The following is a 22500-nucleotide window of genomic DNA, read 5'->3' as shown; positions in this document are numbered from 1 at the left end:
CTGGTCTCCAGCCCCCCCTCAGACTCTGGTTACCATGGTAACGGTGGCAGCACTGGCCTAGCTGAGGACCCGGACTCAGGCGCTCAGGGGATCCACCTCCTGTTGAGACCGCCGGACCTCCTGTCCCCCAGCCTCCCACCACCTCTCCCCCCACACAGCCAGCCCACCCTCACCCCTCCTCCCCCCTGGGATCAGGGCCCCTCCCTGGAGGAGGCTTGGGGGTCCGGGGACTACCTGGAGACGTTGTCCTTCATGGTGCCTGACGGCGAGGAGCTGGCCTTGGCCACGCCGCTGCCCCACCACCCCTATGATGACGATGAGGCGGGTGGGGACTGGGTCTCCTATGACACTTCCTTTCCTACTCGCCCCACCCTCCCCCTCTCCTCCCGCCTCCTCCTCTTACCCTCCTCCCCCATCCCCGACACCCCCCCGCACACCCAGCCCTCGCAACCAGACGTCTTTCCCGCCTGGGACGAGGACTACGACCTGGAGGACATGATGCCTCTGGAGCCGACGGAGCTGCTGCTGCCGGACATGAACAGCCTGGAGTACTACACCAACTTACTGGCTCGGGAGAGGGAGAGAGACCGGGACCAGAACCGGGACTCCAAACCCGCCATCACTCCTACATCAAGCCACAACCGCACCCACCTTCCCCCTCCATCTCTGCCCCCGAGCTCGGGTCCCCCATCAGGACGGGGCCCCACGCCTCCACTTGTAGTCTCACCTACGCTCACAGGAGAGGAAAAAACACCTTCAGTCCGCTCTACCTTCAAGACCCCCTTTTCCCTTCCTCCGGCTCCAAGACCCAAAGACCAGGCCCCAGTCCCAGGCAGACACCCCCCCCGTGCCCCCTCCAACACCACCGGCCGGGTGCCTCCTCCTCCACCCCTGGGGCCACCGACCCGCCCAGAACGACCAGAGAGGCCGGCCAAGACTCCGCCGACCAGGACCACCACCACCACCACCACCACCAGGACCACCACCACCCAGAACACAGCCATCAGCCTGACCAGGGCCCCCCCGATCACCACCACCAGAGTGGCTCAGACCCCCCCCTCCAGACCCTACCTGTGTAACGTCACCAAGCCAGAGATGTACCTGGTCAGAGTAGGTAAGAGAGTCATGTGACGCGGTGGGGTGGGGGGTGGGGGGGGGTCAAACAGGGGTTAAGTTAAATTGTGTATTAAATGATTGATCATCAGTCAGCTGATGTGTATATGTGTGTTGCAGGCAGCTCTAAAGGCTCACCGGCTGCTTTCAGTCAGGTCAGAGATCTTCTGAAGAAAGAGTTCAACCGCTCAGTCGAGCTTCAGGTAAACTCATCAAAGCTCAGCGATGACCAGCGTTCATCGTTTAGCTGAACATTCATTTCTTTAACTTTATTTATGGAAACATGAAGTATAACATCTTCATCTCAGCTCAGTTCCTGTCATGGCTCAAATTGTTGAAACGGATGATTTCTGATGGTGATCTCTAGTCTTGAGTGTTTTCTTCTCACCTGACCGACCTTGAACTCACCTTGCTGATGTCAGATGATTGACAGCTGTCCTCGTCTTTCTCGTCAGTTCCTCAGAACTCCGTCCAGTTTCTCCTTCCGCGTTGTGTCGGGACCGTTAATCTTCACCGCCATCTCTGTCATCAACGCTCTCCGCCAACCGCCGCGAGGCTCCGGGCCCGTTCCCGGCGTGTCCCCGCTTTACACCGTACCTGGCCTCAGGTACCAGATCCACACCGTGCTGCAGTTTGTCCCCGCCCACGTCGACATCAGAGTCTGTAACTTCAGCGAACAGGTGGAGCGAGGCCTGAGCACGGCGTACGCAGAGACGCAGAGACGCTCGCACGAGGCCGGCAACGTCACAGTACAGGTGAGTCTGATACCTGTTTACTGTCTGATGACATCATACAGGTGAGTCTGATACCTGTTTACTGTCTGATGACATCATACAGGTGAGTCTGATACCTGTTTACTGTCTGATGACATCATACAGGTGAGTCTGACACCTGTTTACTGTCTGATGACATCATACAGGTGAGTCTGACACCTGTTTACTGTCTGATGACATCATACAGGTGAGTCTGACACCTGTTTACTGTCTGATGACATCATACAGGTGAGTCTGATACCTGTTTACTGTCTGATGACATCATACAGGTGAGTCTGACACCTGTTTACTGTCTGATGACATCACACAGGTGAGTCTGACACCTGTTTACTGTCTGATGACATCACACAGGTGAGTCTGATACCTGTTTACTGTCTGATGACATCATACAGGTGAGTCTGATACCTGTTTACTGTCTGATGACATCATACAGGTGAGTCTGATACCTGTTTACTGTCTGATGACATCACACAGGTGAGTCTGACACCTGTTTACTGTCTGATGACATCATACAGGTGAGTCTGATACCTGTTTACTGTCTGATGACATCATACAGGTGAGTCTGATACCTGTTTACTGTCTGATGACATCATACAGGTGAGTCTGATACCTGTTTACTGTCTGATGACATCATACAGGTGAGTCTGATACATTTCAGTGCCACATGATCTGAATTCTGATTTAGATGCTTTGCTAGAAAACACATTGTTTTGGCAACACTTAAGATATGATATATAAATATATAAATATATGAATATATGATATATAAATATATGATATATAAATATATAAATATATGAATATATGATATATAAATATATGATATATGAATATATGAATATATAAATATATAAATGTATAAATATATAAATATATAAATATATGAATATATGATATATAAATATATAAATATATAAATATATGAATATATGAATATATGATATATAAATATATGATATATAAATATATGAATATGTGAATATATCAATATATAAATATATAAATATATGATATATGAATATATGAATATATGATATATAAATATATGAATATATAAATATATGATATATGAATATATAAATATATAAATATATGAATATATAAATATATAAATATATAAATATATGATATATAAATATATAAATATATGATATATAAATATATGAGTAGAATATAATGATGGAGGCTCACCTGCTAAACTTGCGCTCGTCTCTCTTTGTGTTTTCTCTCCAGTTGTTGAACATCACGGCGGGCGTAACTCAACCGGCGGCGGAGCAGAAGCTTCCTGTTGACATCACGTTTGCGGTGCGTGATGGGCGGGGTTACCTGCCGGGGTCAGAGGTCAGCGAACACCTAAGGAAGCTCAGCCTGGTGGAGTTCAGCTTCTATGTGGGATTTCCTGCCCTGCAGATCGCAGAACGTACGACACGCCTAACCCTAACCCTACATACCCAGAAACATTCATACAGCCTTTCACTACCCCGAACTCAACCCTAACCCTAACCCCGAACTCAACCCTAACCCTAACCCTAACCCTACATACCCAGAAACATTCATACAGCTGTAACTAACCGAGTTTGTGTCCACAGCCTTTCACTACCCTGAACTCAACCCTAACCCTAACCCTACCCCGAACTCAACCCTAACCCTACATACCCAGAAACATTCATACAGCTGTCAATAACTGAGTTTGTGTCCACAGCCTTTCACTACCCCGAACTCAACCCTAACCCTACCCCGAACTCAACCCTAACCCTACATACCCAGAAACATTCATACAGCTGTAACTAACCGAGTTTGTGTCCGCAGCCTTTCACTACCCCGAACTCAACCCTAACCCTAACCCTACCCCGAACTCAACCCTAACCCTACCCCGAACTCAACCCTAACCCTACCCCGAACTCAACCCTAACCCTACATACCCAGAAACATTCATACAGACTAACTGAGTTTGTGTCCGCAGCCTTTCACTACCCCGAACTCAACACGTCTCACCACCTGCGCACCACCTGGGTCCGTACAGGTGAGAACCCTTTCCTGCTTCTGTTTGTCTTCCTGTTTTTACCACTCGTCACAGAGGCAGGTAGTTTATGTTAGACCACGTTGGTGGAGAGTCTGGAGATGCGTGGGGGGGGCACTGAAGGTCTGGGGAGGCAGTTCCATGTCATAGGCAACGGTTCCCTGACTGCTGTACCAGGTTGAAACCCTCAGAGACTGGCAGATCTTACACTTGTGCAGTGGGTCCTGGTTCCTACTGGTGCAGTGGGTCCTGGTTCCTACTGGTGCAGTGGGTCCTGGTCCTGGTGCAGTGGGTCCTGGTCCTGGTGCAGTGGGTCCTGGTGCAGTGGTTAGGGTTAGGGTTATGTGAGGTTGATGTGAGGTTTAAATGTTCCCTACATGACAGAGATGCATGATTATCCAGAGGCAGATAGAGGTTGGGTTCTGTAGGGTTCTGTAGGGTTCTGTAGGGTTCTGCAGGGTTCTGTAGGGTTCTGTAGGGTTCTGTAGAGTTCTGTAGGGTTCTGTAGGGTTCTGTAACACTGACAGGTTATGATGTGTGTATTTGAACACTGTGTGTGTGGTGTCAGTGCTGCTAGGGGTTCAGGATCAGCTGGTGGTTGAAAGAAGTTTTAAGGCTCGTCTGGAGAGACGTCTGGCTCTGCTGCTGGAGGAGGGACTGGGAGCGTCCAGCAGGAGGCGCTGGAGAAGAGCCACAGCTCTGCTGCTGGAGGAGGGACTGGGAGCGTCCAGCAGGAGGCGCTGGAGGAGAGCCACAGCTGTGGGCAACAACAGTCTGCAGGTACGAACTGAGATTCACACAAGAATATCTGAGTTCTCCTAAAAACTCTGAGCTTGCACAGGTCAGATTCAAAGATCTCACGTTTGTTTCTAAGATCTGTGATGCATTCAATGACACACCTGTACAGGGTCTGTGATGCATTCAATGACACACCTGTACAGGGTATGTGATGCATTCAATGACACACCTGTACAGGGTCTGTGATGCATTCAATGACACACCTGTACAGGGTCTGTGATGCATTCAATGACACACCTGTACAGGGTCTGTGATGCATTCAATGACACACCTGTACAGGGTCTGTGATGCATTCAATGACACACCTGTACAGGGTCTGTGATGCATTCAATGACACACCTGTACAGGGTCTGTGATGCATTCAATGACACACCTGTACAGGGTCTATGATGCATTCAATGACACACCTGTACAGGGTCTGTGATGCATTCAATGACACACCTGTACGGGGTGCAAGTAACATCCTCTGCTGCTGTGTCTCAGGTGGTGCGGGTGTCGAGGCTGTCGGGGGCGGAGCGTCCTCTGGAGGTCCTATATTTCGTGGAGGGTCCGACAGGTGAGCGGATACCAGCGGAGGTAACAGCGGAGACCCTGAACCGTCTGGACCCCCAAAGAGCCGCCATCGTCCTGGGACACCGAGTCCAGAGACCTCTGGCCCAGCGTGAGTCCAGACCTGTTCCTCATGTCCTAAAATCTGCTTCCAGCTAGAACTGAAACTCCGTCTTTAAGAGATGCGTCCATCAATCTGTTTGAAGTTTAAAGTTTCAGCCTAAATAAGATTTTACAACACCTGTGTCTCACCTGTCTCACCTGTCTGTCCTGTCTCACCTGTGTCTCCTGTCTCACCTGTCTGTCCTGTCTCACCTGTCTCACCTGTCTCACCTGTCTGTCCTGTGTCTCACCTGTCTCACCTGTCTCACCTGTCTCTCCTGTCTCACCTGTCTGTCCTGTCTCACCTGTCTCACCTGTCTCACCTGTCTCACCTGTCTCTCCTGTCTCACCTGTCTCACCTGTCTGTCCTGTCTCTCCTGTCTCTCCTGTCTGTCCTGTCTCCAGCTGTGGAGACACTGTCTGTCCCCCCGGCAGAGACTCAGAGCAGCAGTATTTGGCTGATCGTGGGTGTGGTGGTCCCTGTCCTGCTGGCCGTCTTCATCATTATCATCCTCTACTGGAAGTTGTGCGGCTCGGAGAAGCTCGAGTTCCAGCCGGACGCCATCAACACCATCCAGCAGAGACAGAAGGTCAGAGGTCACCAGCGGCTGGGACATGTGGGACATGTGGGACAGGTGGGACAGACTAACGGTGCTGTGTGTCCCCTCAGCTTCAGGCTCCCAGCGTGAAAGGTTTTGACTTTGCTAAGCTGCACCTGGGTCAGCACAGCAAGGACGACATCATGGTGATCCAGGAGCCCGGACCCCTGCCCGCCCCCGTCAAAGAGGCCACGCCCTCCGATGGGGGAGAACTCAACACCCCCAAATCTAAAGGATCATCCACCAAAGCAGCTCGGTCCAGCCGCCGCAGGGGCAGGTCAGACCCCCTCACAGTAACATCCATTACTTTAAACCGTTTAGACGAGCCAATAACCCTAACCCTGACCCTAACCCTGACCCTGACCCTGAATCAGGTGATTTAAGACGTGTTCATAGTCGGTGAGCAGGAGGAATAAAGCTCAGTGGTAATAAATGTTGGTAAGATGATGAATTAATAAATCAGTTAAACTAGTTTTAAAAGCAGCATCAGGTTTGTTAAAATGTACATTTAGTATTTTTGTTGGTTTTGTAGATAAATTCAGACTGAACTCCGCAGCAAGACATCATGGAGGTTACGACCACTTCAATATAATCAATATATTAAAAATGTAATAATATAATATCATGCCAAACTAGTTGATATGGTGTTAGGTAGGAAGGAAGGAAGGGAGGAGAGAGGAAGGAAGGAAGGAAGGGACTGAATTCAGACTGAACTCCGCAGCAAGACATCATGGAGGTTACGACCACTTCAATATATTAAAAAAAGAAGGAAGTACAGATGGAAGGAAGGAAGGTCAGAAGGACAGAAGGAAGGAAGGAAGGAAGGATGTAAGATCATGCCAAACTAGTTGATATGGTGTTAGGAAGGAAGGAAGGAAGGGAGGAAGGAAGGAAGGAAGGATGTAAGATTATGCCAAACTAGTTGATATGGTGTTAGGTAGGAAGGAAGGAAGGGAGGAAGGAAGGAAGGAAGGATGTAAGATCATGCCAAACTAGTTGATATGGTGTTAGGTAGGAAGGAAGGAAGGAAGGAAGTAAGGAAGGAAGGAAGGAAGGAAGGAAGGAAGGAAGGTGTTTTATTGACTATTTACTGTTTTTAAGCAAGTTGAATTATTTGGTCCAAAGTTTTTATGGTTACACCACTTAGACATTTTTACCATAATCCTCTAATATATTCTCCTTCCTACCTTCCTTCCTTCCTACCTTCCTTCCTTCCTTCCTTCCTTCCTTCCTTCCTTCCTTCCTCCCTCTCCTCTAATATATTCTCTCTAAATGGATTAAAAGCAGAAATTTGATGAATGTGTTCAGAGTTATTCATACGATTTAAACCTTTTAAATTTAAATAAACCTCACTGAGCCGTTAGTTATTGATCATTAATCAATCATCTGTAATTGACTGGTTTCACTGACCCGTTAGTTATCGATCATTAATCAATCATCTGTAATTGACTGGTTTCACTGACCCGTTAGTTATTGATCACTAATCAATCATCTGTGATCGACTGGTTTCACTGACCCGTTAGTTATTGATCACTAATCAATCATCTGTGATCGACTGGTTTCACTGACCTGTTAGTTATTGATCATTAATCAATCATCTGTAATCGACTGGTTTCACTGACCCGTTAGTTATTGATCATTAATCAATCATCTGTGATCGACTGGTTTCACTGACCCGTTAGTTATCGATCATTAATCAATCATCTGTAATCGACTGGTTTCACTGACCCGTTAGTTATTGATCATTAATCAATCATCTGTGATCGACTGGTTTCACTGACCCGTTAGTTATTGATCATTAATCAATCATCTGTGATCGACTGGTTTCACTGACCCGTTAGTTATTGATCATTAATCAATCATCTGTAATCGACTGGTTTCACTGACCCGTTAGTTATTGATCATTAATCAATCATCTGTAATCGACTGGTTTCACTGACCCGTTAGTTATTGATCATTAATCAATCATCTGTAATCGACTGGTTTCACTGACCCGTTAGTTATTGATCATTAATCAATCATCTGTAATCGACTGGTTTCACTGACCCGTTAGTTATTGATCATTAATCAATCATCTGTAATCGACTGGTTTCACTGACCCGTTAGTTATTGATCATTAATCAATCATCTGTAATCGACTGGTTTCAGGCTCAGCCCGTCAGACGGTGACTCGTTAGGAAGCGACCAATCGAGCGGCAGAGAGTCAGCGGAGGAGAGCACGCGGCCCGTGGCCACGCCCTGCGAGGGGAAGCAGCACAGGAAGCCCAAAAATGGTCAGAGACGCTGTGACATCACTGACTCCACTGAGCAAGTGATTAGTGATTAGACTGATACAGGGTTATTGATTATTACTATTATTGATTATTATAATTATTGATTATTATAATTATTGATTATTATAATTATTGATTATTATAATTATTGATTATTATAAGTATTGATTAAGTTTCTGAGACAGAGACGGAGGGATGAGTCATTTCTCTTTTTCATCCTTTTGCTTTTCCTTTTGGACTGAAGGGAGGAGCAAGCTGGGTACGTTTAACCCTTCATCCTCATCATCATCATCATCATCATCATCTCTCACACAGTGTTAATTAATGAGCACTGTCCCTGTTAAATACCTAAAACAAGCTGACCTCTGACCCCCCCCCCCCCCCCCCCCCCCCCGCAGCCCCCCCAGGCAGCGGTCCAGACGAGCTGCTCTCCTCGTCCTCCATCTTCGACCACGTGGACCGCCTGTCCCGAGGCTCGTCGGACGGGACGCGTCGTCAAGGCAACAAGGTCCAGCTGATCGCCATGCAGCCGCGCCCCAGCCCCCCCCCGATGCACCCCCCCACCCAGCCTAGCCCCACCCTCACCGAGAAAGTCAGCACGGAGGTGGGAGACATGGTTACTGCAGTATATTATATAGAACTTTACTGTAGTACAGTTTGAGGTAATACTGTAATACTGCATACTACATCACTATAATACTACAGTACTTTTACTGTAATACTGCATACTACATCACTATAATACTGCAGTACTTTTACTGTAATACTGCATACTACATCACTATAATACTGCAGTACTTTTACTGTAATACTGCATACTACATCACTATAATACTGCAGTACTTTTACTGTAATACTGCATACTACATCACTATAATACTGCAGTACTTTTACTGTAATACTGCAGTACTTTTACTGTAATACTGCAGTACTTTTACTGTAATACTGCATACTACATCACTATAATACTGCAGTACTGTAACTGACCATCGTGTCCTGCAGGTGGCGCTGCGTCATAAATCAGAGATCGAGCATCACAGGAACAAACTGCGTCTGCGTGCTAAGAGGCGGGGTCAGTGTGAGTTTCCCTCCATGGATGACATCATGGATGCGTTCGGAGACGGGCCGGTCCAGAGCGAGGTGGCCCAGCGCCTCTACAGCTCCGCCCACGACCACATGGACTGCATCCTGCAGGGCGACACCCACTTGCCCCCCACCCCCACCGACTCCAGGAGGAGGTCAGCCTGCAGCGGCTCGGTCGCACGGTCACGTGAGCTCAGAGCGCCTGCTGAATATCTGTGTGTGTGTTGTTCTTCCAGAGGGAGGCGCTCTCCTCGGGGGCGCCGGACTCAGCCAGGACCAGGAAGTCTTCCTGATACAGACCGAGACCGGCTGCTCACAGACCAGAGCGCCACCTACAGGAAGTACCCAGGACTCAACAACGTGGCCTACATGGTGAGAATAACAAAACCCGACAGCGCTGAAGCTTTTTTATTAGGAACCTTAATAAAGGAGCAGTTCACCAGTTAACCCCCTAACCCCCAACCCCCTAACCCTAACCCCCTAACCCCCTAACCCCCTAACCCCAACCCCCTAACCCCCCTAACCCCCTAACCCCCGAACCCTAACCCCCCAACCCCCTAACCCCCGAACCATAACCCCCTAACCCCCTAACCATAACCCCCCAACCCCCTAACCCCCCAACCCCCCAACCCCCTAACCCCCGAACCATAACCCCCTAACCCCCTAACCCCCGAACCATAACCCCCTAACCCCCTAACCCCCTAACCCCAACCCCCTAACCCCCCTAACCCCCTAACCCCCGAACCCTAACCCCCCAACCCCCTAACCCCCTAACCATAACCCCCCAACCCCCGAACCATAACCCCCCAACCCCCTAACCCTAACCCCCTAACCCTAACCCCTTAACCCCCCAACCCCCGAACCCTAACCCCCTAACCTCCTAATCCCCGAACCATAACCCCCTAACCCCTGAACCATAACCCCCCAAACCCCCTAACCCTAACCCCTTAACCCCCCAACCCCTGAACCCCCTAACCCCCTAACCCTAACTGTGAAGACATCAGAAGGTTATTTTTTATTTAAATATTATTTATTTTCTGAAGTTAACAGATGAAATGTTATAGTTACTCGGGTTAGGGTTTGAATTACAGGTCGATGGTGACATTTTTTTTTCACCTCTACAAACGTGAAATGAAAAGCGCTATATAAATATAAGTTATTATTATAATGCCTATTGTCCAATTGGTGAAGGCCACCTTCGAAGTAGTATATAGTATAAATATATAAATGTACATATATATGTATTAATATATAAATATATAAATGTATTAATATATAAATATATAAATATATAAATGTATAAATATATAAATATATAAATGTAAATGTAGCTTCAGGAGAAATGATTACAGCGAGGGTTAGGGTTCTTTCCTGTTCATATGGACAGCTGACTGGGGACAAGGTTTATTCTCTCTTCCATCTGTCCCACAGTCGGACCCTGACCTGCCGCCAGACCACGGCAGCCCCTCCCCGACCGATGAGGTGTTTGACTCCGCCCCGGCCCCGCCCCCCTACATGCCCCCCCAGCCCTCCATTGAAGAGGCGCGGCAGCAGATGCACTCCCTCCTGGACGACGCCTTTGCCCTGGTGTCCCCGTCCTCGCAGGGCAGCGCGGGGCTGAGCGGGGTAAGCCCCGCCCCGCCTAGCCCCTCCCCTCAGGCCCGACCCCGGGGCCGGCAGTGGGGCTCTTTCCCAGCAGCCCCCTCTCACAGCCCCTTCTCTGCAGTGAGTGTGTTGCCCTGCGGCTGAGGCCTTTTTCCTTTGGCCGTCTCTCCATGTTCACTTTTCATGTTCTTCTTCTCTTCTTCCTGCAGAGATACGCAGAGCTGGGGATGTCTCCCACGTCGGTGCAGGGTCTGCTGCAGAGGTCAGTACTCAGACACCAGGTCCTGACCCCCAACCCTGAACCGGGACTGATTCTCTGTGTTTTATCCAGGCAGGGCCTCGGCTCAGGAGGGTACGTCTCTACTGGAGACCAGCTGCAGGAGTCAGTCTACTCCAACAGGGGGCAGTACGAGGACCCCCCCTCTTCCTCCAGACCACGACCTGTGGGGGGCAGCACAGGTACAGTCGGGATAACCCTACATGGGTTAGGGTCCATAACCCTACATGGGTTGGGTTAGGGTACATAACCCTACATGGGTTAGGGTCCATAACCCTACATGGGTTAGGGTTAGGGTCCATAACCCTACATGGGTTAGGGTCATGGACCCTAACCCTAACCCATGTAACCCTTTCCAAACCAGCAGCAGCCGTCTGACTCCAGTTTATCAACTTTACTTACAGTTTGTGTTCGCTGCTCATCAAGCAGATAATATATCATAGCTCCTCCTCATAGCTCCTCCTGATAGCTCCTCATCATAGCTCCTCCTCATAGCTCCTCCTCATAGCTGCTCCTCCTCATAGCTCCTCTTCATAGCTCCTCTTCATAGCTCCTCCTCATAGCTCCTCCTCATAGCTGCTCCTCCTCATAGCTCCTCTTCATAGCTCCTCTTCATAGCTCCTCTTCATAGCTCCTCCTCATAGCTCCTCCTCATAGCTGCTGCTCCTCATAGCTCCTCCTCATAGCTCCTCCTCATAGCTGCTGCTCCTCATAGCTGCTGCTCCTCATAGCTCCTCTTCATAGCTGCTCCTCATAGCTGCTGCTCCTCATAGCTCCTCTTCATAGCTGCTCCTCATAGCTACTCCTCATAGCTGCTCCTCCTCATAGCTGCTCCTCCTCATAGCTCCTCCTCATAGCTCCTCCTCATAGCTGCTCCTCATAGCTCCTCCTCCTCATAGCTGCTGCTCCTCATAGCTGCTCCTCCTCATAGCTGCTCCTCCTCATAGCTGCTCCTCCTCATAGCTGCTCCTCCTCATAGCTGCTCCTCCTCATGCTGGTGTAAGTTATGAAAGAACCTTATTGGAAGTCGACTGAACCATTTGTTCCGGACCTTCAGGTGCGCAGCTCCACCACCTGACCCAGGTGGGCTTGTCGAGCCAGATCGGCGCGTACCCCGGTGTGGGTCGCAGCATGTCGGGCCCCACCGGCTCCAGCTGGAACCAGCAACACACAGACCAGGATCTCTCCAGACCAGGGGCCAGCAGAGAGAGTGTGAGTCCACTGCTTCTTGCTCCTATATTCCTCTTTACAGAAGAAAGCGAATGGATTTCATGTTTCCAGCTACGTGTCCACTTTGGGTTATAGTTGAATAATCACTGACACACATCGTTAGTTGTTTCTAACTCTGCTCTTTTCTCCCCACAGGTGCTGTCGTTCCCTGAGTTCTCCTCGTCCTCTGTTTTCCAGATGCCCAGCTCCTCGTTGCGGGACCCTTCGGCTCCACCGCTTCTCCTGACCTCACCGACTCCAGAGTATCCACCGGAGGACGCCTCACCCTCCGCTCACACCTCCGCCTCTCTTATCAAGGCTATCAGGGAGGAGCTGAGACGTCTGGCCCAGAAACAGGCAGCAGTGACCAGCTACCCTTAGACTGGTCTGTACCAGTTTGGATCAGGACTGGTTTCAAACATTATAACTCAGAGCCTGTCAGGACTGGACTGAAACCCTAAATCTAACTGATCCACAGTCTGGACTTTCTTAAGGTGATCTACATCTTTGCCAATAGACCCAAAATAACCCTGGACCACAATCCATTTCTGAAAAATGGACAAAGTTTCTTGACTGAAAGACCTCCGGTACTTTACAGGGTCCCGTCTGTCCGTCTGTCTGTCTATCATCTTTCAGCTCAGTGTTTCATTCAAGTGCTTCCTGGAGTTGATCATTCATCGATCATCCTTACTAAACCTCTGGAGAGGACCATTCCTCTTGAACTTCTGGAGTGGATTGTCCCCCTTTCTCGGCTGAAATGACTACAGAACACTAAATATACCCTCTGCCATTTTATTTATAGTGTCCAAATGCTGAATGTGGAAATATCTCCACTATGTAGAACCTTAAAATGTCCACAAAGAATGAAAAAAGTCGTGTCCATAACAATCCCACAATGCAATGCTCCACATTTTATAAATGTGAAAACTACCATTGGGCAACTCTACAACTGATAGTGCCGAGGGAAAGTGATAATCTGCTCTCCACTCAGTAAATTATTTGGTGTCAATTAAATACGGATTAACGAATGAGTGAATAATGGATTGAGTTTGGACACAGTTCTGGACTGAATCGTTCCTTCTGGACTGGATCGTCCCTCCTGACCTCCTGGACTGAATCGTCCCTCCTGACCTCCTGGACTGGATCGTCCCTCCTGACCTTCTGGACTGAATCGTCCCTCCTGACCTTCTGGACTGAATCGTCCCTCCTGACCTCCTGGACTGGATCGTCCCTCCTGACCTTCTGGACTGAATCGTCCCTCCTGACCTTCTGGACTGAATCGTCCCTCCTGACCTTCTGGACTGGATCGTCCCTCCTGACCTTCTGGACTGAATCGTCCCTCCTGGACTGAATCGTCCCTCCTGACCTCCTGGACTGAATCGTCCCTCCTGACCTTCTGGACTGAATCGTCCCTCCTGACCTTCTGGACTGAATCGTCCCTCCTGACCTTCTGGACTGGATCGTCCCTCCTGACCTTCTGGACTGAATCGTCCCTCCTGACCTTCTGGACTGAATCGTCCCTCCTGACCTTCTGGACTGGATCGTCCCTCCTGACCTTCTGGACTGAATTGTCCCTCCTGACCTTCTGGACTGAATCGTCCCTCCTGACCTTCTGGACTGGATCGTCCCTCCTGACCTTCTGGACTGAATCGTCCCTCCTGACCTTTTGTGGTGCTAACCGTCAGCCTCATACAGTTTTCTCTCATTGCCTTCCACACTCCCAACAGCCACGGGGATCAGGTCTCCATTCATAAACCATATCAGTGAGGCCTTTGCACTGTCGACAGCTGGAGGTGGCATGCAGTTCCTACATCATGGGGACTCAAAACAGGAAAAATTATATAGATATATATAGCTATAAGAATAAATATGAATATATGTAAAGCGATAGAATCCCAATGAGCACAATATTAATGTAAGAGTTATTATCGGAGTATTGAGATGTTACTTTTTTTATTGCTTATATATGAAAGTATACTTAAAATGCTTTATTTTGATCAAAAAAAGACCAAACTACTGTTCTATGGTTGTACCCTCTTGTGTTAGAGCTCGCTGTAGATTTTGAGCCAGCGTTTGTTTCTCTGTGGAGATGTTGCTTAGCATAGCTGCTCGCTCGTGTGTTCATGTATCGGTGGCAATGAAAAAGAAATTAACGCTAACGCATCGCTTTAATACCAAGTTATTTTCTCCATGTGGAGCAAGTTCATCGCTGATTTGTTGCAATCCATCAATTTGTGGGCAGACAGGTGGTGTTTGTTTATGAGGGGGGGGGAGTTGGGACTCCAGTCATTCATACCAGTTTAAACCAGTTTACAGGACAGAACCACGGGGCTCACCAGACCGCCACAGGCCTGCTTCTCTAACCCTCCTTCCTCTAACCCTAACTCTCCGTCTGAATGTTGAATGTTTGCCTTAAAGAAAGAATCCAGTTAGGGAAGCTGCTGATACCCATACCAACTGGTACCGGTCCCAGTACCCTTAAAGTGACACCCATACCAACTGGTACCGGTCCCAGTACCCATAAAGTGACACCCATACCAACTGGTACCGGTCCCAGTACCCTTAAAGTGACACCCATACCAACTGGTACCAGTACCCTTAAAGTGATACCCATACCAACTGGTACCAGTACCCTTAAAGTGACACCCATACCAACTGGTACCGGTCCCAGTACCCATAAAGTGACACCCATACCAACTGGTACCGGTCCCAGTACCCTTAAAGTGACACCCATACCAACTGGTACTAGTACCCTTAAAGTGATACCCATACCAACTGGTACCAGTACCCTTAAAGTGATACCCATACCAACTGGTACCAGTACCCTTAAAGTGACACCCATACCAACTGGTACCGGTCCCAGTACCCATAAAGTGACACCCATACCAACTGGTACCGGTCCCAGTACCCATAAAGTGATACCCATACCAACTGGTACTAGTCCCAGTACCCTTAAAGTGATACCCATACCAACTGGTACCAGTACCCTTAAAGTGATACCCATACCAACTGGTACCAGTCCCAGTACCCTTAAAGTGATACCCATACCAACTGGTACTGGTACCAGTCCAGGTACCCTTAAAGTGATACCCATACCAACTGGTATTATAGTTTGATCAGAAACTAAACTTCATCCTTCTAGCAGTTTTTAATGTATAATTAATATACGAATATCAGAGTTACTATTATAATCTGTGATATCATCATTATGCTATTAAATATCCAGACTCATTGTAGAATGAGACTTTTAGCCTCTGTGTACAGGCTGGTGCCCCCCCTCTCTGCCCCCCCCTCCTCTGCCCCCTCTATGCCCCCCTCTCTGTCCCCCCCCTCCTCTGCCCCCTCTCTGCCCCCCCTCTCTGCCCCCCCCCTCTGTATTGTAATGAACTCAGTGAGTGGCTGTGTGTTTCTGCTCTCCGCTCTTCTTCAGCATGTTCCACTAAGTTTGAGGCTTTAGCTATACGTGATGTTCCCGTTAATGTTTAGCATGCTGCTAAAAGATGTTAAAAACAAAGTTTAAAAAAATGAAGAGTTGTTCCCACATCAAATTAAGAATGAGCAAAGAATGATTAACGTCACAGTGCCATAAATCCATCAGTCATCCAAACACAGTAGAAAAAAAGCTTCATATAAAACATAATGTTTTCTTTCTTTTCTTTTCCAAAAGATATTTTTGGATCTAAATGAAGATGGTTACAGTGTATACATGAAAGTGTGTATGGTGTTTAATAGAAAACATAATATAGAAAATATTTTATCTGTGATTGTTCTGCTGAATGGACTCAAAGATCTGCCGCCAACACATCCTCTGTGGACCAGAACTCTTTACCGGCTGAGACTTTCTGATTGGACTTAGCACCTGTCAGTCGAGCCGCAGGACTTGGCAACGCCTACAGGATCACATGGTGCTAATAAACGACGAAGAGGCTTCACATCACACACAGAGACAGAAGTCAAACTGTGGATGAAGCTGCTGCTCGGCAGGTTTCACAAACTTCTCCTGAATGTTTCCTTCAATGTTTTCTAGAGTTTCAGATTCTGTGTTTTCTAGATTTGTGATCCTCGTTGAGATTCTAGCAGACGAGCAGCGAGGATGCTTTATTCATGACAGAAACCTGCCAACATGTTCACAGAAAGTATGAACCTGATTCATCTCTAACTTCTGTGCAAATTACACTAAAAGAAAAAACATCTAATACTAACGTTTACTATTGGAAACTAAATATTAACACCAGACGAAAATTTGGTATCGATAACGGTGTGAATGGGTTAGCCTTAGCCTTAGCCTAACACGGTTACTAATGAAGTAACTGGGTTAGGGTTAGCCTAACCTTAACCCCCCTAACCCTAACACGGTTACTAATGAAGTAACTGGGTTAGGGTTAGGATTAGCCTAACCTTAACCTTAACCCCCCTAACCCTAACACGGTTACTAATGAAGTAACTGGGTTAGGGTTAGCCTAACCTTAACCCTAACCCAAACCTTAATAATGAATGTATAATACCTAATGAAGTAACTTCAGATCATGGTTCAGGGTTTCTGTTAACATGTGATCTGTACCTTGATTTCTAAGCTAGCACTAAGCTAAGCTAGCACTAAGCTAAGCTAGCTAGTGTTTGGTACTAACCTGAAATCTGAAGTTAAAACTGCTCCAATGTTTTGGGACCTTTACTGACAGTCGGTAGTTTTGTCACGAATTAACTTCCATAAAGCTGCAAATCTGAGTCGAACCACATTCCTGTTTCCGTCTCAACTCATCTCCGGCACGCAGCTTCACTGAGGTCAGACCCAGACCAGGTGAGGTGAGACCCAGACCAGGTGAGGTCAGACCCAGACCAGGTCGTGAGGTCAGACCCAGACCAGGTCGTGAGGTGCGACCCAGACCAGGTCGTGAGGTCAGACCCAGACCAGGTCGTGAGGTCAGACCCAGACCAGGTGAGGTCAGACCCAGACCAGGTCGTGAGGTCAGACCCAGACCAGGTGAGGTCAGACCCAGACCAGGTGAGGTGCGACCCAGACCAGGTCGTGAGGTGCGATCAGGTAACTCAGTGAAGCTGCTGCAGGAAACAGAGCCTGAAGGAAAAATTAGTTTAATGTGAGAGCAGCTGAGCTCACCGCCAGCAGGTCCAGTGGGTCCAGCTGAGCTCACCGCCAGCGGGTCCAGCTGAGCTCACCGCCAGCAGGTCCAGTGGGTCCAGCTGAGCTCACCGCCAGCGGGTCCAGCTGAGCTCACCGCCAGCGGGTCCAGCCGAGCCCACCGCCAGTGGGTCCAGCGGGTCCAGCCGAGCCCACCGCCAGCGGGTCCAGCGGGTCCAGCCGAGCTCTCAGCTGATCTGACACATGACAGGACCTGTTCTACCCAAACTGTGTGAGCTGCATCCCGTGCTGTTTGAGTCTAAAAGATTGTTAACAAACATTAAAGTGTTCAGATTCAGCCTGGATCTTTATTTCTCTCAACACACAGCGAACAAACAGCCGAGAACAATATACCAAATAAAATGTATGTAAAGCATCCTGGAGTCTGTGAGAGGCGCTAATAAATAAATATATAAATAAAACATTATTATTATTGTTATTAGAATAACTTCATATATAAAGTTGTGACATTGAGAGATTTTAATGAGCTGAAGTTACATCAAACACTTTTTATTATATATTTTTAAACTTTTTTTTTTTACTGAAACAATTAAAATGTCTGAACATTTTTTATAATTTTTCAGTAAAGATTTAAACTTTATTTTTTATTTCACGTGTTGTTTAATTTTGGCGTGAGTCGGCCTCCATACTCACCTGCACTCCTCCCTCCTCGCGCCGCTGCTGCCCAGGTAACGATGACGATGATACTTCCTGATTCACCTGGGCACGTTCGTCTCTGATAAACAGCTGCAGCATCTGTGTGAGTACATTTATTCACTTTATATGAACCCGAGCTTTCTTTCTGTCTGCAGCTTCACACTTTATTATAATTCATAACTGATAAACTGCGCGCGCTGTCTTCAGATAAACCTCTTTAAAAATCCGACTGACTTCCGGTCGATGATCCAAAAACTCTTTAACGTCACAAACAAGCAGCTCAGATTTAAAGTGACGAACTGCAGCTTTAAAGTTGTTTACACACAAAACACACACACAAACACACACAAAACACACACACAAACACACACACAGACACACACACAAACACACACACAAACACACACACAGACACACACACACACACACACAAACACACACACAGACACACACACACACACACACAAACACACACACAAACACACACTAACACACACACACACACACACACACACTAACACACACTAACACACAAACACAAACACACACACAGACACACACACAAACACACACACAAACACACGCTCAAACACACACACGCTCACACACACACACACTAACACACACACACTGTCAAAATACACTAAATAACATATAATAATATAGATATTAATATATAATTATTATATTGATGGTAAAAAAGTGCTTATCTGAACTCAAACCTTTATTTATAATTTGTTATTTATTGTATAAGAGGGAAGTAATTCTGGATCACGTTTCTGATCATTTATAATTATATATCTTAATATAATTATATATCTTAATATAATTATATATCTTAATATATATGTAAATAATTATATATATATATATAATTATAACTAAATCTGTTAATGAGTGATTATCATGTAACACTATAATGTGCAGTGTTGGGGTAGTTACTCAAAAAAAGTAATTCATTACTAGTTACTAGTTACTTCTGTAAATTGTAATGAGATTACTTTACTAGTTACTGAATTTGAAAAGTAACTTCACTACTTATTACTTTACTTTCCCATTTCCGTGTAGATACATGGAAAAACATCACTTAGTCTGTCCACATAGTGTTTATTGTATAAAATGTAAAACCATACGAAAGAACACTATCCCTGTCTGAAATATGCCTCACTGTAAAAGCCACAAACAGCTTAGAGGAGGCTACGGTGGGGTCAATGAACACACGTTTCAAAACACAGGCGTCAATGAAAGTGGTCAAAGAAAAATATAAACATAAAGGTCACTTTATCCCATAAAATAAAACAGAAATGCACTTAAAGGGTCGCGGGTATTTTATCTAATATTTTTCTAAACCTGGGCGATTCAATGGTCGACAGGGGAAGCATGTCTTCTACAATGAACCCTGCAACTAGCCTGTTCATTTCTTTCTGTGTTACCTGCTGCGCTCCAAGACTTGACAAAAGCTTGTTGAGGGGGGGTCGGCTGCTCAGTGACTCCTTCAAATGACCGACGAGCAGGATCTTTGGCCACAAGTTTTGTATTGCCATGCTGCGCTGACAAATGCTTAGACAGGTTGCTCATTGACGTGGCAGCAGTTGAAGAACACTTGTCGCCAGGGCATAGAGTGCATTTTTGTCTTTTCGAGAAATAAACTGGAAGTAATGTGCATATCGTCACTGGCCAAAACCCCTATCTCCTTCTCCGGCGTCTCCATCTCCAATTCCCTGCTTCTCACCGGCAGCGACGTCACTCAAATCAAATCGATCTCCATGACAACAGTGCACTGCCCAGGCAAGCACACACACAAGCAACGCGCACGCACACACGCCACTTAACAGATCAGAACTTTACACAAACGCAAACAAGGCAGGGTAACGCAGAAAAACACGTTACTATAGTCTAGTAAAGGAGTGTAGTTACCGATAGTTTTAGTGTAATGCGTTACTTTACTTAGTTACACAAAAAAGTAATATCGTTACTGTAATCCGTTACTCTGTAACTCGTTACCCCCAACACTGATCATGTGATTCATGAAATCAGGAAGTGATTGATGAACTCATGCTGATGTTTGCAGGATGGGCGAGAGCATGAAGACGGAGCTGGTGAGCGCCATCTATCTGCAGGAGGTGGAACTGCAGGAGAGCGCCATCTATCTGCAGGAGGTGGAACTGCAGGAACGACCTGCAGACGCTCAGCAGGACGCCAAGATCAATAACAACGGTCAGCTGACCCCTGATACCCCTGACCCTGATACCCCTAACCCTGATACCCCTGATACCCCGATAACCCTGATACCCCGATAACCCTGATACCCCTGACCCTGATACCCCGATAACCCTGATACCCCTGACCCTGATACCCCGATAACCCTGATACCCCTGATACCCCTAACCCTGATACCCCTGATACCCCGATAACCCTGATACCCCTAACCCTGATACCCCTGATACCCCTAACCCTGATAACCCTGATACCCCTGATACCCCTAACCCTGATAACCCTGATACCCCTGATAACCCTGATACCCCTGACCCTGATAACCCTGATAACCCTGATACCCCTGACCCTGATAACCCTGATAACCCTGATACCCCTGACCCTGATAACCCTGATAACCCTGATACCCCTGACCCTGATAACCCTGATACCCCTGATACCCCTGACCCTGATACCCCTGATACCCCTGACCCTGATAACCCTGATAATCAATAATACACAAGAGAATGAAATCAAGTCAAAGGAAATAGATTCTGTTCTTTAAAGCTGTTTAAAGTCTTGATGATGAAAGCACGGATCAGCTGTCTGAGGTCATGTGACTGTCTGTTGATCAGCTGTCTGAGGTCATGTGACTGTCTGTTGTCTTGGTGATGAGTAGCACGGATCAGCTGTCTGAGGTCATGTGACTGTCTGTTGTCTTGATGATGAAAGCACGGATCAGCTGTCTGAGGTCATGTGACTGTTTGTTGATCAGATGAGACGTTCACCGTGGAGGAAGCTGTGGAGACGATCGGCTTCGGACGATTTCACATCCTGCTGTTTGTGATCATGGGGAGCGCCAACGTAACGCACACACACACACAGTACACACAATACACACAAACAATACACACACACAGACACACACACAGACACAATACACACACAATACACACACACGAGCGTTGTTAACGAGCTGTGTTAACGAGCTGTGTTAACGAGCTTGTTAACGAGCTTGTTAACGAGCTTGTTAACGAGCTGTGTTAACTAGCTGTGTTAACGAGCTTGTTAACGAGCTTTGTTAACGAACTGTGTTAACGAGCTTTGTTAACGAGCTTGTTAACGAGCTTGTTAACGAGCTTGTTAACGAGCTGTGTTAACGAGCTGTGTTAACGAGCTTGTCAACGAGCTTTGTTAACGAGCTGTGTTAATGAGCTGTGTTAACTAGCTTTGTTAACGAGCTTGTTAACGAGCTTGTTAACGAGCTGTGTTAACTAGCTGTGTTAACGAGCTTGTTAACGAGCTTTGTTAACGAACTGTGTTAACGAGCTTTGTTAACGAGCTTGTTAACGAGCTTGTTAACGAGCTTGTTAACGAGCTGTGTTAACGAGCTGTGTTAACGAGCTTGTTAACGAGCTTGTTAACGAGCTGTGTTAACGAGCTGTGTTAACGAGCTTGTTAACGAGCTGTGTTAACGAGCTTGTTAACGAACTGTGTTAACGAACTGTGTTAACGAGCTGTGTTAACGAGCTGTGTTAATGAGCTGTGTTAACGAGCTGTGTTAACGAGCTGTGTTAACGAGCTTTGTTAACGAGCTTGTTAACGAGCTGTGTTAACGAGCTGTGTTAACTAGCTTTGTTAACGAGCTGTGTTAACGAGCTGTGTTAACTAGCTTTGTTAACGAGCTGTGTTAACTAGCTGTGTTAACTAGCTTTGTTAACGAGCTTGTTAACGAGCTTGTTAACGAGCTTTGTTAACGAGCTGTGTTAACGAGCTGTGTTAACGAGCTGTGTTAACTAGCTTTGTTAACGAGCTTGTTAACGAGCTGTGTTAACGAGCTGTGTTAACGAGCTGTGTTAACGAGCTGTGTTAACGAGCTGTGTTAACTAGCTTTGTTAACGAGCTTGTTAACGAGTTTGTTAACGAGCTGTGTTAACGAGCTTTGTTGTCGTCCCCAGATCGTGGAGGCGATGGAGATCATGCTGCTAGCTGTAGTTTCTCCAGAGATTCGATGTGAGTGGCGACTCGATGACTGGCAGGTGGGACTCGTCTCCACGGTAACCAGTGATGCGTTTTAACTTGTCTCCATGGTAACCAGTGATGCTTTTTAAC

General features: G+C 47.1%; 2 protein-coding genes across 2 annotated transcripts in view; both read left to right on the top strand.

Moving 5' to 3' along the window:
* si:dkeyp-27e10.3 (UPF0606 protein KIAA1549) overlaps positions 1-12782 on the top strand; it is an 18233-nt gene extending 5451 nt beyond the window's left edge. The window contains exons 3-22 of the mRNA XM_053313863.1: positions 1-1114; positions 1234-1316; positions 1569-1868; positions 3120-3306; positions 3850-3909; positions 4475-4583; positions 4644-4686; positions 5188-5365; positions 5761-5945; positions 6026-6231; positions 8103-8227; positions 8472-8486; positions 8626-8831; positions 9230-9465; positions 9547-9682; positions 10742-11035; positions 11125-11177; positions 11247-11374; positions 12250-12404; positions 12558-12782. The exon at positions 1-1114 is cut by the window's left edge and continues 68 nt beyond it. Of these exons, the coding sequence (XP_053169838.1) occupies positions 1-1114; positions 1234-1316; positions 1569-1868; positions 3120-3306; positions 3850-3909; positions 4475-4583; positions 4644-4686; positions 5188-5365; positions 5761-5945; positions 6026-6231; positions 8103-8227; positions 8472-8486; positions 8626-8831; positions 9230-9465; positions 9547-9682; positions 10742-11035; positions 11125-11177; positions 11247-11374; positions 12250-12404; positions 12558-12782 (4038 nt within the window). The remainder of the gene's footprint in view (positions 1115-1233; positions 1317-1568; positions 1869-3119; positions 3307-3849; positions 3910-4474; positions 4584-4643; positions 4687-5187; positions 5366-5760; positions 5946-6025; positions 6232-8102; positions 8228-8471; positions 8487-8625; positions 8832-9229; positions 9466-9546; positions 9683-10741; positions 11036-11124; positions 11178-11246; positions 11375-12249; positions 12405-12557) is intronic.
* Positions 12783-20272: 7490 nt separating this feature from the next.
* The window catches only part of svopl (SVOP-like), a 15892-nt gene continuing 13664 nt past the window's right edge, over positions 20273-22500 (top strand). The window contains exons 1-4 of the mRNA XM_053313862.1: positions 20273-20318; positions 20355-20412; positions 21164-21252; positions 22347-22445. Coding sequence (XP_053169837.1) covers positions 20280-20318; positions 20355-20412; positions 21164-21252; positions 22347-22445 — 285 coding nt within the window. The 5' untranslated portion in view covers positions 20273-20279. The remainder of the gene's footprint in view (positions 20319-20354; positions 20413-21163; positions 21253-22346; positions 22446-22500) is intronic.

This window comes from Scomber japonicus, chromosome 23 (genome assembly GCF_027409825.1).
Source record: "Scomber japonicus isolate fScoJap1 chromosome 23, fScoJap1.pri, whole genome shotgun sequence".
In the NCBI taxonomy this organism is placed as follows: Eukaryota; Metazoa; Chordata; class Actinopteri; order Scombriformes; family Scombridae; genus Scomber; species Scomber japonicus.
Note: the sequence above shows the minus strand (reverse complement) of the source record. Positions and strands in the feature narration are given on the sequence as shown.